The sequence below is a fragment of the Bison bison genome, unplaced genomic scaffold (genome assembly GCF_000754665.1).
Source record: "Bison bison bison isolate TAMUID 2011002044 unplaced genomic scaffold, Bison_UMD1.0 scf7180017864330, whole genome shotgun sequence".
Classification (NCBI taxonomy): domain Eukaryota; kingdom Metazoa; phylum Chordata; class Mammalia; order Artiodactyla; family Bovidae; genus Bison; species Bison bison.
The window spans coordinates 13,696,597-13,710,166 of NW_011494902.1; the positions used below are offsets into that span (position 1 = coordinate 13,696,597).

General features: G+C 37.2%; 1 protein-coding gene across 1 annotated transcript in view; it reads right to left on the reverse strand.

The window, feature by feature from the left end:
• Positions 1-13,570, reverse strand: part of ZEB2 (zinc finger E-box binding homeobox 2) — a 134,760-nt gene that overhangs the window by 5,905 nt on the left and 115,285 nt on the right. Inside the window, exons 8-11 of the mRNA XM_010853708.1 lie at positions 13,017-13,231; positions 10,313-10,421; positions 7,408-9,377; positions 5,629-5,809 (exon numbers count right to left, since the gene is read on the reverse strand). Of these exons, the coding sequence (XP_010852010.1) occupies positions 5,629-5,809; positions 7,408-9,377; positions 10,313-10,421; positions 13,017-13,231 (2,475 nt within the window). The remainder of the gene's footprint in view (positions 1-5,628; positions 5,810-7,407; positions 9,378-10,312; positions 10,422-13,016; positions 13,232-13,570) is intronic.

The window sequence follows — 13,570 nt, forward strand, 5'->3', positions numbered from 1 at the left end:
ATTTTTAAAAACAAGGACTTGTATAAAAATGATCAAGATGGCATCATCGCTGACTTTGCCATATACACCCTCTGCTTGTTACAGCATAAATGATTGCTTTGGAAATGGGCTTTATAGCTCAAACAGGAGCAAACTGCCAAGTCAGGCAGGAGCAGGAATAGAGGAAAGATGATGTTAAGAATGTCTTATCAGCCATATGCTTCTAAGAATACAAATTAGAGAAGAAATCATTTGAAAACACAAAGCAGAAAGATAGATGTCATGCAGGCTGAACTAACCCAAACAGTGTTTTCCCTCTAAAGTTTTCCATGAGATGTCAGCCACTTGTTGAGTGTTAAAATACTCTTCAGCTAGAGAATGCTGTATTTCCTTTGGCATTCCAGGCAGTGTCTAACCAGTGTTTGGAACTTGAAACTGGTGCCAAGCCTAAACACATCTGGTTGATTCCAGGCCACAAATAGCATTGGAATGCCTTCAACACCTTCCATAGCTGCCATACTTAAAAGTTTATTTCCAAAATAGAACTGACAAAAAAAATTTATCAGACTGATGCTCCAGAATTAAAGTCAGAAATGTGTCATGAAGAGCAGTATGTATCATCATAACATACATGAAGTTATGTGCTTATATTTCCTAATACAAATTCGCATTTCAGCAAATCGAAAACCAGCATGAGTAGATTCAATACCATTTTCATTTGCTAAGTGACATTCAGATTAGGAATCCATTCTACACACTTCACGTATTCAGGTATATGGTGATATATAATCTCAATTAGTAATCAAATATCTTTAATAATGTTATTGAATGCCTCTGGGGCATGCTACTATTTAGAAAATGCTGTTGGATGCTCTATGTTAGTTCATTAATGATCTTTATCTTATTGTAACATCCAGGATAAATTAAGTGATAAAATGTGGTAAACCACAATATTAGAGTAGGAAGAAGTTATTTACCTGTAAGAGGAAAAAAAATAGAAAGTATTGGAAATAAAGAAGATTCTAGTAATCTGTTTCAAGGCCGCTTGTAGTCTGAAGAAAAAAAGTGTAATTCAAACCACACAAGAACTTAACTTTTGGAAAAGATGTATTGAATGAGGTAAAGTAGATAACACAGAAGAGAATGTCAATGGAGTGCCAAGAGTTTGGAAAGAGAGTGTGCTTTTTCATTTGACAAGACCACCGGGTGGGAAGGTAATTTAACAGGAAGCAGAAGTGCATTTGGGAAAAAGACAGAGGTTTTGCCTCCCAGAAAACCTCAAGTTGCTATATATGAATTTGATCTCTCTTGTGTGTATTTTACTTGGACCTTTAAAAAAATGCTATTAGGAGCTAGGATAAGATGATTCTGACAGTGGTAATTCATTCACAGAGCCAGGGTGGTGCAGAGTTAGATAGGGAAGATGGATTCTAGAGTTTGACTGCCCAGGTTCAAATCCATCTTTTAAGACCTGCTGTGTAGCCTAAGGCATGTTAACCTCTCCCTCTGAGGATTAGGGTCCTTGTTGGTAATAGGGAAATCATTTGGGGACCTAACTTGTAGACTGGGCACCAAGAGTGAAGGAGACAATGTAGGTAAAGTGTTTAGTTCAAGGACTGCACATAGTAAGCACTCAATGAATGTTCGATATTTTTATTTGTATTTATTAGTACAGGTTCAGTAATTTCCCAAGTTGTAAGCAAGATGCATGTATCAGGAGCAAAGTACATGGAAGAAATGAATCTGAATGGAGAGAAGAGAAATTGCAGATAAAAACTAAAAACTTTCTTGGTTCTTTAGTTGCTACATGCATGTGGGCAGAACTGTTCTGCAACCTCTCTTAATGTCTCAGAAGTTCAAGGGCCCAGGAATGTTGATTGGTTAGTTCACTACATGGATCAGCTGTGTGAATAATTGTGAACAAACATCACAGTTGATATGGCTGTCTCTTTTCCAAAGGAACAAAACACAGAGCAATGTCCTTAATGAGCGTTCTCAAGGACAAGTTCAAGGCCTGTTAGATATGCCTCGGGGATGCCCACTGAACTGAAGTCTTTAAGATATAGATATTTGATGTGTGCTCATTCTTAGTCACTTCAGTTGTGTCTGACTCTTTGCGACCCTGTGGATGGTAGCCTGCCAGCCTTCTCTGTACATGGGATTTTCCCAGCTAGTATACTGGAGTGGTCTGCCATTCCCTCCTCCAGGGGATCTTCCTGACCCAGGGATCAAACCCACGTCTCCTGTGTCTCCTGCATTGCAGGCGAATTCTTTACCACTGAGGCACCGGCGTAGCCCATAGATATTCGATAGTTACAGGCGGTTGATTTTAAGGGAGTCCTTTTGATCATAAATATCATGCTTATATTAAAATACATTAATTCTACATTATGAACCAACAACCTAAAAGAAAAAATGTTCAGCTATTATGTCATGCCAAAGACAGAATTTGAGAGCAGAAGCTTTAGAATTGCACTAAATATTCTACTAATCTCCAGAAATTTCACTGGTAAGCATTTAATACATTCAGTTTAAATAGGAACTGACTTGGCCATTTATCTCTTTTTAAATTGCTTGATTGGTTTACCTGATTCAAATCAAGATGTCCTGGAATTAAGTTTCCACATGAACAAAATTCAGAAAAAAACATCCAAACTGATATTGAGTAAGTAAAAACTTTTACAGGGTAAGTTTTTTTTTTTCCCTCTAATATCAAGGTTCATGATTCACCTGACAGAATAACTGAAATTCATAAATGAAAGGTCTGTGGTATGAAGAAGATTATCATGTAACTGAAAAACAAAATTGGCTGGGTAATTTGAAACTTTACCTTCACTCCAAAGTAGGAACATTTTTTTATTACTTTTCTAAATAAAGTAGGTTTAAAAGCACCTACCTTTCTCAATAGAGAAAGTACTCAATAGATGTCAGATTTAAATTTTAGTGGAATTTAAGTGAATTCTTTTTTTTTTTTTAATAAGTGAATTGTTTACAGTGCTTAACAAGAGTTTCAGATTTTTTATTTCTCATTCCTTGTTTGTGACAATTAATTCTATTGAAATCAACATTTATGTAGGGTTTTCTTCCTCTGTCCCAGTCCCAATTCCCAGGAAAAGCAAGCAAGCAATGAGCCATTGGTAAGGAGAATTAAGGATTATTATTTTTGGTGTCTGCTTAGGAAATAAACAGGCTGAGGTAAAAGAGCACAGAATCTTGAAAATAAGTAGCTCATAATTTCCTTCTTAAACTATTTTATATGTTAAATTGTAGACAGATATAACAAATACAGTTTATCAATGACACATTCATAATCAACACATAATCAAATGACCATTCAATCTCATTTCCCAACCTTAGAATCAATCAACCCAAAGATTGTTCTCCTTATAATTTTCTTTTTAACACATTCTCAAAGTATTACTAGTCCTTAATATAAACAAATAAAAGGCTTGTGGGGCCCAGTTAGGAAGGAAAGTAAGCTAAATTTCCACATATATCATAGTGATAGAAAATTCATGAAGAACTTCACTTTGATAGAACCTAATACACTGACAGTAGAAAATGTCACGAGATGTTTGGTCAAGAGACCAAAAAAGTTTACACAGTGGAAACTTGACAATCTGGGAAGCCAACAGGAGAATAATTAATCACAAGTTTAGAGAAATCATTGGATGGTTAGCATCTTGTTGCTAGGCAATGTTTCTAGGCAGCTGATTTTCTCACATCTTAAAGGATCAGAACATTTTTTTAGTATAGTATATTTTTCAAATTGATTATGCATATTTGTGTTTGTCAACTTTGGTGTCTCTCAACTATCTATACACCTTGGAGTTTATGGACTAATTTGTAAGAAATAAAGGTATTGGCTGGATGTCAATATGTATAACAGCCCTCACTAAAATAAAAGTTTTGCACTCACCCTCTAGTAAATGATAGAGTTTACATATGTTCATATAATAAAACCAATCAGAGAGGGAAAGATGCCTTCAATGATGTGCTTACTGTAGCTGAATAATGAAATACAAAATATATTTGAGGTTGATTAAGATATTAAAGTAAATTTAGGTATAAAAATATATTTAATCTATAATACATAAATAGGACTTGGTACTAAAGAAAATATCTATTGATATGTATCATAAAAGACAAGTGTAAGAAAACTGACGTTTCAAACATTGAATTAGGTCACATAAGTATAAAAACTATTGGGATTTGCTATTTAAATTAGGTTGCTTTTAAAGTATCAGTAGTAAAACTTTCAAAATAATGGCAATTAGTATCAGACAATTGAAGAAAAAGAAAACTGGGTTGGTTGAAATAAGAGCGCTGTTATTTATCAACTTTGTTCTTTTCACAAATACCCTCAATGTTTAATGTTGCAAAACTCACCCAACTTTTCCACAGCCTCAGGTGACTGTGGTCACTTGTACGGCCTCTGCCACGTGCCCAGTGAGGAGTAAGGCAAGGTGACAGTACAAATGCTTCCCAAGGATCATTTTCAATCGCTAAAAAGGATACTATGGATGTAGACGGTCAAAATGTGACAGGAAGTATTCACATTCCCTTTTCTTTGTTGTTCTTGTTTGCATCTTCATCACTTTCCCCCCAAAAGCATTTATGTTAGGTTAATTTTTTCCCCTATATTTTAAAAATGTTTGATACTAGACATCTTGGTTTAAAATGAGAACCTTCCTATAATTTCCAGCCATCAGTATTTTGGTTGCAATCCTACATTCTTTCTTTTCCCACCTAGGCCCAGTGCAGCATACCACATTTCTGGTGGAGAAAAGCTGGAGATGGATTAAGAACAGGGATGAAGCAGAGCTATTTTTTGGTTAATGGTGGGAGGGGGAAGGAGGGAGGGAACACAGGTATGGGTCCAGCACATAATAGATCAGATCTTGGATTTGGGGAACAAATACTGCTTCTTCTTATGGCCCTTGGCTTTCTTTTGAAAAATTAAGCCATTCTCTCTCTACTTATAGGGAAAAATCAAGCTATCTTGTCAACCCTGTTTAATTCTTCCTGAAAAGGAATGCATGAATTGGAAAGAAATAGTCTACATTTAGAAAGTTGTATTTTAGTCTTCCAAATATCAGTAATTTCAGTAGCTCATTTGGCCTATTATTCACTTATGTCTTTTCTTTCACAGTCCTAACATTTTTAGTTTATTCAAAATATGGCCAATTTGTAAAAACCAAACTGAATACCACCCCCCGCCCCCCCGCCACTCATGGCTTACTTGATGTTTCGATGATGAAACAAATACAGCATTGACTGAATTTTTTATTGTTCAATTTTTCCACATATAGGTTCATCACAGCTTAAGAATTTGAAGATATTTTCTGTAGCTGGCTTGTGTCATGTCATTTCGTTGCCCTGGCCATTTAAATACATCTTTGACAGGATTTGTGAATTTGGTGTACAGACTAACTTGAAAAATATAAGACAAGCAGGCTCATAAACACATGAATGATCCAATAAACAGGCAACAAAAAAGTCCTACTGAGCTAGGCAAAAGCATTATTTCTTCCTTGTTGAAGGTATCAGCATATGCTACATCTTATGTTGCACAAGTGCACTCATTAAATATTATGAAATGTACAGCACGCCGGGAAGCTCTAACTAGCTAGTCAAAGTCACTCATACCTGTGTGTTCGTATTTATGTCGCAGAAGGGAACTGCTTTTCTGGAATGTCTTGTCACACAAATCACATGCATACATGCCACTCTCTGTCTTCTTGATCTTCTTTCGAGACAGACAGGAGTCGGAGTCTGTCATGTCATCTAGGCCTGACATGTAGTCTTGTGCTCCATCAAGCAATTCTCCCTGTGACATAATCACATAGTTCAACACAGTCGCTTCTCTTTGTGTTTATAACAAACAAGTTTGCATCGGCTGACATTTGGAGAATCTCAGAAGTGCTCTCTATGAATCCATCTAGTTCTTAGAAACTGTTATTTTCCATAAACAATATATGACGGTTCACATTTCAACAAAAATATAAACCTTCTCTGCCCTAGGTGGTAGAGCTTGTTGTTTTTCAAGGATAGAAAATGGTCAACTCTGAAGGTGAGAGAAACATAAACTTCCTCATATTCCTTAATTTTTTTTCTATCAGCAAATATCTGTGAGTGAGAATTAAATATCAGAATTTGTGTATTTTCCAGTGTGCTTAACTTTAGAAATGATCTGTAGCTGCAGAAACCCCATTTTAATTGAATTTTATATTTAGGTACAAAATGTTATTATTATGCAATCTATTTAAATGTATGTCTACCAACTAAAGGCCTCGAGCTATATTTTTATATTTAATTTTCTAATTTGAAATAGGGAATATTAATAACACTTTTTATCAATGTTCTATCTATGTTAAAACAGCCTTCAGCATTGAGCAATAATGAATGTGGATCAGTAAATTATTAAATTTCTTGATATTTATTTTGTCTTGATCCAAAGGAGTGCAAACTTGCATGATAACATACATTTCCATTTGCTAGCCCACAGTTCACTTTTCCTAGACTACGTTTGCACTAATTAATATTAGAGAAGATTAAAAAGGCTTAAATACATTTACAAAGAGGGCAGATGTACTGTAAATTGGAATACTGGAACAGCTGTTACAGAGGTGCACTGCTACTTATGCTCCTATTTTGTAAACAGGGATTTTACTCCATGATGCTAAAACATACCTGCTTTTATATTTTAAAAACCATAAATTATTCACTAGCTTGAAAACTACAAAGGAAGTCATGTGGAATGTACAAAATATTTTTTAAAATACTCTTCCAAATAAACTGTTCTCTATGAAACCAAGTGCACATCAAATTTACATATGTATTATTGCAAATTGTGAGCATCTCTAAAAGTATGTGACTGTCAAAAATGTTAACATTTAGCTTCTATGTAAGTCCTAGAAAATACTCATGAAGTGAAGTGAAAGTCACTCAGTCATGTCTGACTCTTTGCGACCCCATGATCTGTACAGTCCATGGAATTCTCCAGCCCAGGATACTGGGGTGGGTTGCCTTTCCCTTCTCCAGGGGATCTTCCCAACCCAGGGATTGAACTGAGGTCTCCTGCACTGCAGGCAGATTCTTTACCATCTGAGCTATCAGGGAAACCCCCCAAATACTCATATCAGCATATAATTCTGAAAGCAGATGGATCGATCTAAATAAACCTTAATGATAAATATTAAGTTCTTTATCTTTTCTTAAGGCACAATTGCTTGATAGCAAAAGGTCCCACTGTTTTTCCATTTATTTGTCTAGCCCACTCAGTTTTAACTTCAACTTCAAACCCACTCCTCTATTTCTGCTGAGAACACAGCATTAGATTTTTTTTCCACTAAGATTTTTTCCTACATACACATAAGTGATATAATTTTCACCTCCTCTCTTCTGATTAAAAAAAAGTCTCATTACCTGAAATCCTGGTTTCCGCTGGTACTTTCTCCTTTGCTGCATGTCAGCAAAAGTAGCTGCTCCAGTTGGGTAAGTATAGGCCATGTGTGGTAGGAAGCTCATCTGATCCAGTCCTGGGTATGGTCGCAGTCCAGGGATACTCGTCTGGACTGGTGGCATGAAAGTGGCCGGGGGGAACGCGCTTTGTGGAGGAAGAGCTGTGTAGAGAGGTTTGGCACTAAAGGGGTTCATGCCGAACACTGGGTTAGCACTTTTGCTGTCCAGATTATTTGAATTTGAAAACTCCTTCTTGATAAAAGTCAAGTTCAGAGGCTCATCTGAGTTTTCAGATGACGAAGAAACACTGTTGTGGTCTAAATTTATGCTGCCAACTTTCGTTTTGTTCTTTGTGGCTATAATACTTTTGGGTTCTTTCATTTGTTTTGGTAATGACAGGTCCAAAGGCTCAGCCTGGAGCTCCTCAGATGAGAAGCTGTTTGGAGTGTAAGAACTACTGTGGGAGTTTTTAGAAGATGTGGAGGAAAGATTTAAGGGAGAAGGAGTATTACTCCTTGAGTGGTCCAATTTTTCAACTGGTTTAATATTGGTAAAATGGGAAGGTTTTGTTAGCCTGAGAGGAGGGTCACAATTCGTAACACTGTTGTGGAGTTCTGCTATAGATGGTGACGTTATGGAGTCCATGGGTTTTACGGGAGACCTGGGTAATAAAGAGTCTTTTGTGGGAGGGTTACTGTTGGGAGCTAACGGCTTGGAGTTCCTTTCCAGTGATGGTGACCTGGAATTTGAGTACTGGTAGACTTTTCGTTGCTCAAACCATTCCTTCACAAATTCCTGAGGAAGGCCCACAGCAATGGAAATTTTCAGCAGTTCATCAGAGTTGGGCTCCATGTTCATAGCATAATATGCTTTAAGTACAGACATGTGGTCCTTGTATGGGTTGATGGGGCTTGTCATTCCTTTCTCAGAAAGTACAGATGACAAGAGGAGGGCTTTATTATCAACAAAAACTCCAGCTTTGTTGGGGACTATGTTTTCATGGGGTTGCAGGACTGCCTTGATCTCTTCATTCATCTTACAAAGGTAACGTTCATGCTGATGCAAAGGAATGGGGCCAGGAAAACTTTCTTTACAGAACTGGCAGGAGAATGGAGTGGATATGTTGTGGTTCTCAATCATTTTGTCATCGGTGACCAAATCTATTAAAGTACGTAGCTTCTCTTTCTTTATATTACTGATCTGTCTCCTTGAGTCAGTAGTCAAGCTCTGGAGGCAAGCTTTGGCTTCATTGACTTTTTCTAACGTGTAGTCAATAATACTTTTAGTGGCACCATTATGACTCACTACTGGAAGACCTACGGGTGGAATATTAGGAGAAGTAACTCCTTGTTCCTCAGGTTGAGAGCATGGATCCTTCATGTGATAACCTTTCAACTTGGAAATTTCTTCAGCCTTGCAGTCCATTTTTTGTCTGGAAACTGTGTTGTCCACAATCTGTAGAACCTTTTGTACCTCGCTTAAATTACTATTCATTGTGGGAAATCCAAGTAAAGGGGCTTCCATCCCTACACCTAAGTGCTGCATTGGACTCTGAGCAGACGGATGAACTCCTAAAGGGCTGGTGGCTCCAAGTGCACCATTCATAAAAGGACTAGTTCCACTGAACCCATGTGTGGCCATAAGAACTTTATAGTCATTGAAGTCTAGTGGTTCTGTTTTAATTTTAAGTAAGCCTGTCTGTTCAGACATACTAAGTGGTTTTCCATTCTCCAATTTGTTTCTTAACTGGGTAATGGCTGAATTAGTAGGAGAAGAAGAAACAGAATTAGGAGAAGAACCTGTCTTGATATTGTTTCTCATTCGGCCATTTACAGAGATTAAGCCAATACATTTCTTGCTGCTGATGTGTGAACTGTAGGAACCAGAATGGGAGAAACGTTTCTTGCAGTTGGGGCACTCGTACGGTTTTTCACCTAAAATGACAATTAAAATTAATGTTATTTTTTTTCTTTTTGATGGGGCAACAATTGCAATCGTCTACCCAGGCAAGAATCTGTGCAATCAAAGGAAAGGAACACAATGGGGCACCTCTACATTCTAGGTGCTTAGATTAGAATTATGTGGCTATAACTGTTTCTGGGCTTTATCTACCCTGGGAGGACATAATTCAAGATGTTAGCAGTGGAAGGTGAGGGCTATCTGTGCCTTTTTCAGCCAAGATCCAAAATCTTGTCTTGCCTTCGGCAGCCTCCTATTTAAACAGAGTGTTAGATTAATGTATGGTCAATAGTACAATAAAGATGTCACAGTATTTAAAGGAAAGTGTAGCCATGGCTTTAATCAACTCTGTGAAGATTCCATTGATTCTACCAATCCAACTAGTCCTTTGACTAGCATCCAATTTGGTAATAAAATGCTTGGCAGAGCTATCAAAATAGTTATAAAGAAGAAATCTCAGTGGTAAGATGTTGTTCTAAAAATACAGCTTTCAAAAAAAAATAATATAGCTATCAGGAATCAAGGAACACTTATCATACAAAAGCTCTTATCCAAAATTCTTCCACATTCTTCTTTCAAGTTTAGGTATCAAAAAATGAATATCCTTCAGAATTTGCCAGCTGAGTTTCTTCAGGTCAAAAACATTTTAAAGGACAAAAAGGAGCCTCTAGATTTCACAAGAAGGCAAAACACGTGCAGTTTTCCAGAAGTATAAGCACTCCTCCTCTTATTAGTAGTGCTACTGGCGGTACCGTAAGGCTCACAAGGCCAAGCGGGCACACGAAGCTTACGACGTGAATGTGCAGTTCTAAAAAACTACAAACAGGGTTGTGTACATTTTATACGATCTTTAGAAACGTTCCTAATGAAACAAAACGCAAAAACAAGCACCAGCGCCTCAGCTACTCACCACTGTGGATTCGCAGGTGTTCCTTCAGATGGTGTTTATATTTGAAGGCCTTGCCACACTCTGTGCATTTGAACTTGCGATTACCTGCTCCTTGGGTCAGCATTTGGTGCTATAAAAGGAGAAAGACTGACATCAGTTTTGTGCAGGAGGAACAAAGGAAATTTGTTACAAATATTTTTAAAAGGCCTCTATTTTCAGACAGGCCAAAAGGTTTGAGTGCATGTTTATTTATTTGCCCAGTCTTTCAGAGTTGCAATAAAAGTGATAATGTTGGCAATAAAATTGGAACAAATAAAAAAAAAAGTGCTTTCACATGCGCATCCAACACTTGCTTTAGAATTATCTCTGTAGTCTCTTTTCCAAAATGTTTCTTTGAGCCGTTGGAGATGAGAAAGCATAATTGCAAAGATGTTTGTGGCTCTCTGTGTTTACTGCAGATTCTAAAATCTGAAGATTCCCTGTTGGAACGCAATGATTTTGTCAAGGAAAAAAATAAATATTATACTCAAAATCCTAGTCTCCCCGAAGAACTCCCCACACACACAACTCATTTTCTCTTTTCTGTATTGAGGTAAAAGCATATCTTATACTGAAGCAATACTAATTTTAAAGAAGAAAGAAAAAAACCTCACATAAATTAAAAAATCCTCAATTATAAATATTTTATTACATGATAAGCACGTTTAAATACCTCATTCACAGTGCTAGTAGCAAATATAAACCCTGTTTTTCCTGAGATGTTGCATGTAAGATTTGATTCATTATCAAATGTAAGAGACAACATCTTGGGCTAGAACTGCTTGAGCAGTTTTATCACAGGCCAGTAGGAAAGACTTCAACGACCTGTCATTTTCCTTTTGAGTAGTGTGCTAGGGAGTAGGGACGAAAAAGAAAAAAAGTTTGCTGAAAAGACAAGTTAAAAGCAGCAAAGATATAATCAAACACAGCTGACCTTTTTGAACAAGGGAAAAAAAGCACTGTGACTTAGAATTCTGAAAAAAAAAAGAAAGAAAGAAATACAGTCATCCACTCTGGATGTTCAAGGTAGGAGGCCAGCCTTTTTCAAGCAGCAATGACACAAAAGCCTTTTGCAAAAAAGACAGTACAGAAACGGTATGACAACTGCTAGGGTGTGCTGAATCTTCCCACATTCCTAGTGAGACAGATGGTGTTACATGGGACACAGGGAGGTTTGTTCAAACAGCAGCAACCTTCAAAGATCAAGCGGAGCCCAGCCCGCCGAGCGCCATTGAGGGACCAGCGCTCATATGTTGCTGAGTTGCATAAACAAACAGCAACAGCTGCTTTGTCTCCCCCCACAGCCCTCAGAGGACTACTATAAACTTTAGTTGTGCCACTGTTAATATGATACAATCATTTTAATTTACTAATTGTAAATGCCATGAGCAAATGAGGGGACTTTTCAACACCAAAGCTACCATTCATAATGCGCCAGCACAATCACACTTCTGCATGTGAAATTTAAAGCAGTTATGCTAGATAAATATCTAGGCACCTTTTTTTTTCCCCTGGAGTTTTTGTTCATATAAGCAAGGGGAGAGAAACTGTTACATAAGTGTAACTATATAAGCGCGGTTTTTACAACTTGAACTTGGAAAAACATGCAGGTGACAAGTTCAATGAGATATAAATGAAATGATTTACATGAGCTATTTTCTTAAAATAATGAAATTCCATAATCCAGTATCATTGCCATTGCTTGACTGTGTTTCCTTATTCTCATTTTCCTTATTCAAAGAAAATAAAGCCCGTAAGAATTTTAGAGAATATCTTGTTCAATAATTTTAAAAACAGATATGGTGTCAAGGTTTATATACGGTGATTCCAGAACTGTAGGGCCAGATATTGAGACTTAACACACATCAATTTTGTTACCATCCGAACACCTCATAATATCAACCTGCAGTGAACTCTCCCAAGAGGACATAAAAACCAGTTTTGCTAAAACATTTAAGGGACACTGTGAATCAAACCTATTCAATCATTTTAAGGATTTAAGAAGCTATACTGTTGAAGATAGAATCTTTATTTTGAACACAAGTAATCCAAAAGGCAGAGTAATTTTAATATTTAGCAACAAATATGAATATCAAGAAAGGATCGTTTTTATTACATATACACATTTGAGTATTAATACAGTTTATATAAGCATCCACATGTATTATGTGCTTTTTGATTTTCCTTAAAACACTTAATTAGATTTCATAAACTAGTAGCAGCTTGTAAAAAATAGCCTAATTGAAGATGTTAAGTGACCAATGGAAAGAATACACACTTCTTTTACTATGACTTAGATTTTACATGAAAAAAAAAAAAAAAACTAAGTAAAACTAGGTGAAAAATGGAATTAAAATTGCTGAGATGTTTAATAATGTATAATTAAAATGCTACAATTTCATTCACTTTTTTGTGGAACATAAAAATGAAACTAAAGTCAAGTTAAAGTGCAAATAAAATTTCTAAATTAGAAATTAACACACTCATTCGATCGTGAACATAAGACTATTAAATCATATTAGAAGAGACCATCAAAAAATCATTTAGACCTCAATTAAAGCTATTACCATTAAAAGATCTGCATCTTCAAAATGCCATGAAAAATTAATAATGATTGCCAATCAAAGCAATATCGTTTCTCTAAGGGGTTATTATAGAAAGAAATCACTTAAAACCAACCCCCCACCTGATCTGTCCCTGGCTTGTGCGTCACCATATGCCGCTCGAGCTGGGTGCGGTAGGCAAACGTGTAGCTACACAGAGGGCAGGAAAAGTTCTCTTCATTCTTCTCGTGGCGGTACTTGATGTGCTCCTTCAGTGATGTCAAGCGCTTGTAGCCCCGGTCGCAGTAGGGGCAGGTCAGCAGTTGGGCAAAAGCATCTGGAGTTCCAGGTGGCAGGTCTGTAGCCGAGAGACGAGAGGGAGAGAAGCAGGCCAAAAGGTCAGTAAATCAATGGCAGCTAATGGGCTGACTGCCCGGGATGGTATGACAGGAATCACTGCAATCTGCTCCACGAGGGTGCCATCGGCGCACGCGGCCTCCATGCACGCCAGTCCCCTTGCACACCCAGGACAGACTTGTCGGCATCAGCTCACACTGCGCTGGAAAATTAATTAATTACTGGAGCATTTGGGGGGGAAATTTAAACAGCTGATAAATGAGGAAATTCTCTTTAGGTGAATGACAGTTCGTAGGAAACCTTTAGTCACAGATGACTCAGGGATTCATGGGGTGAAGGA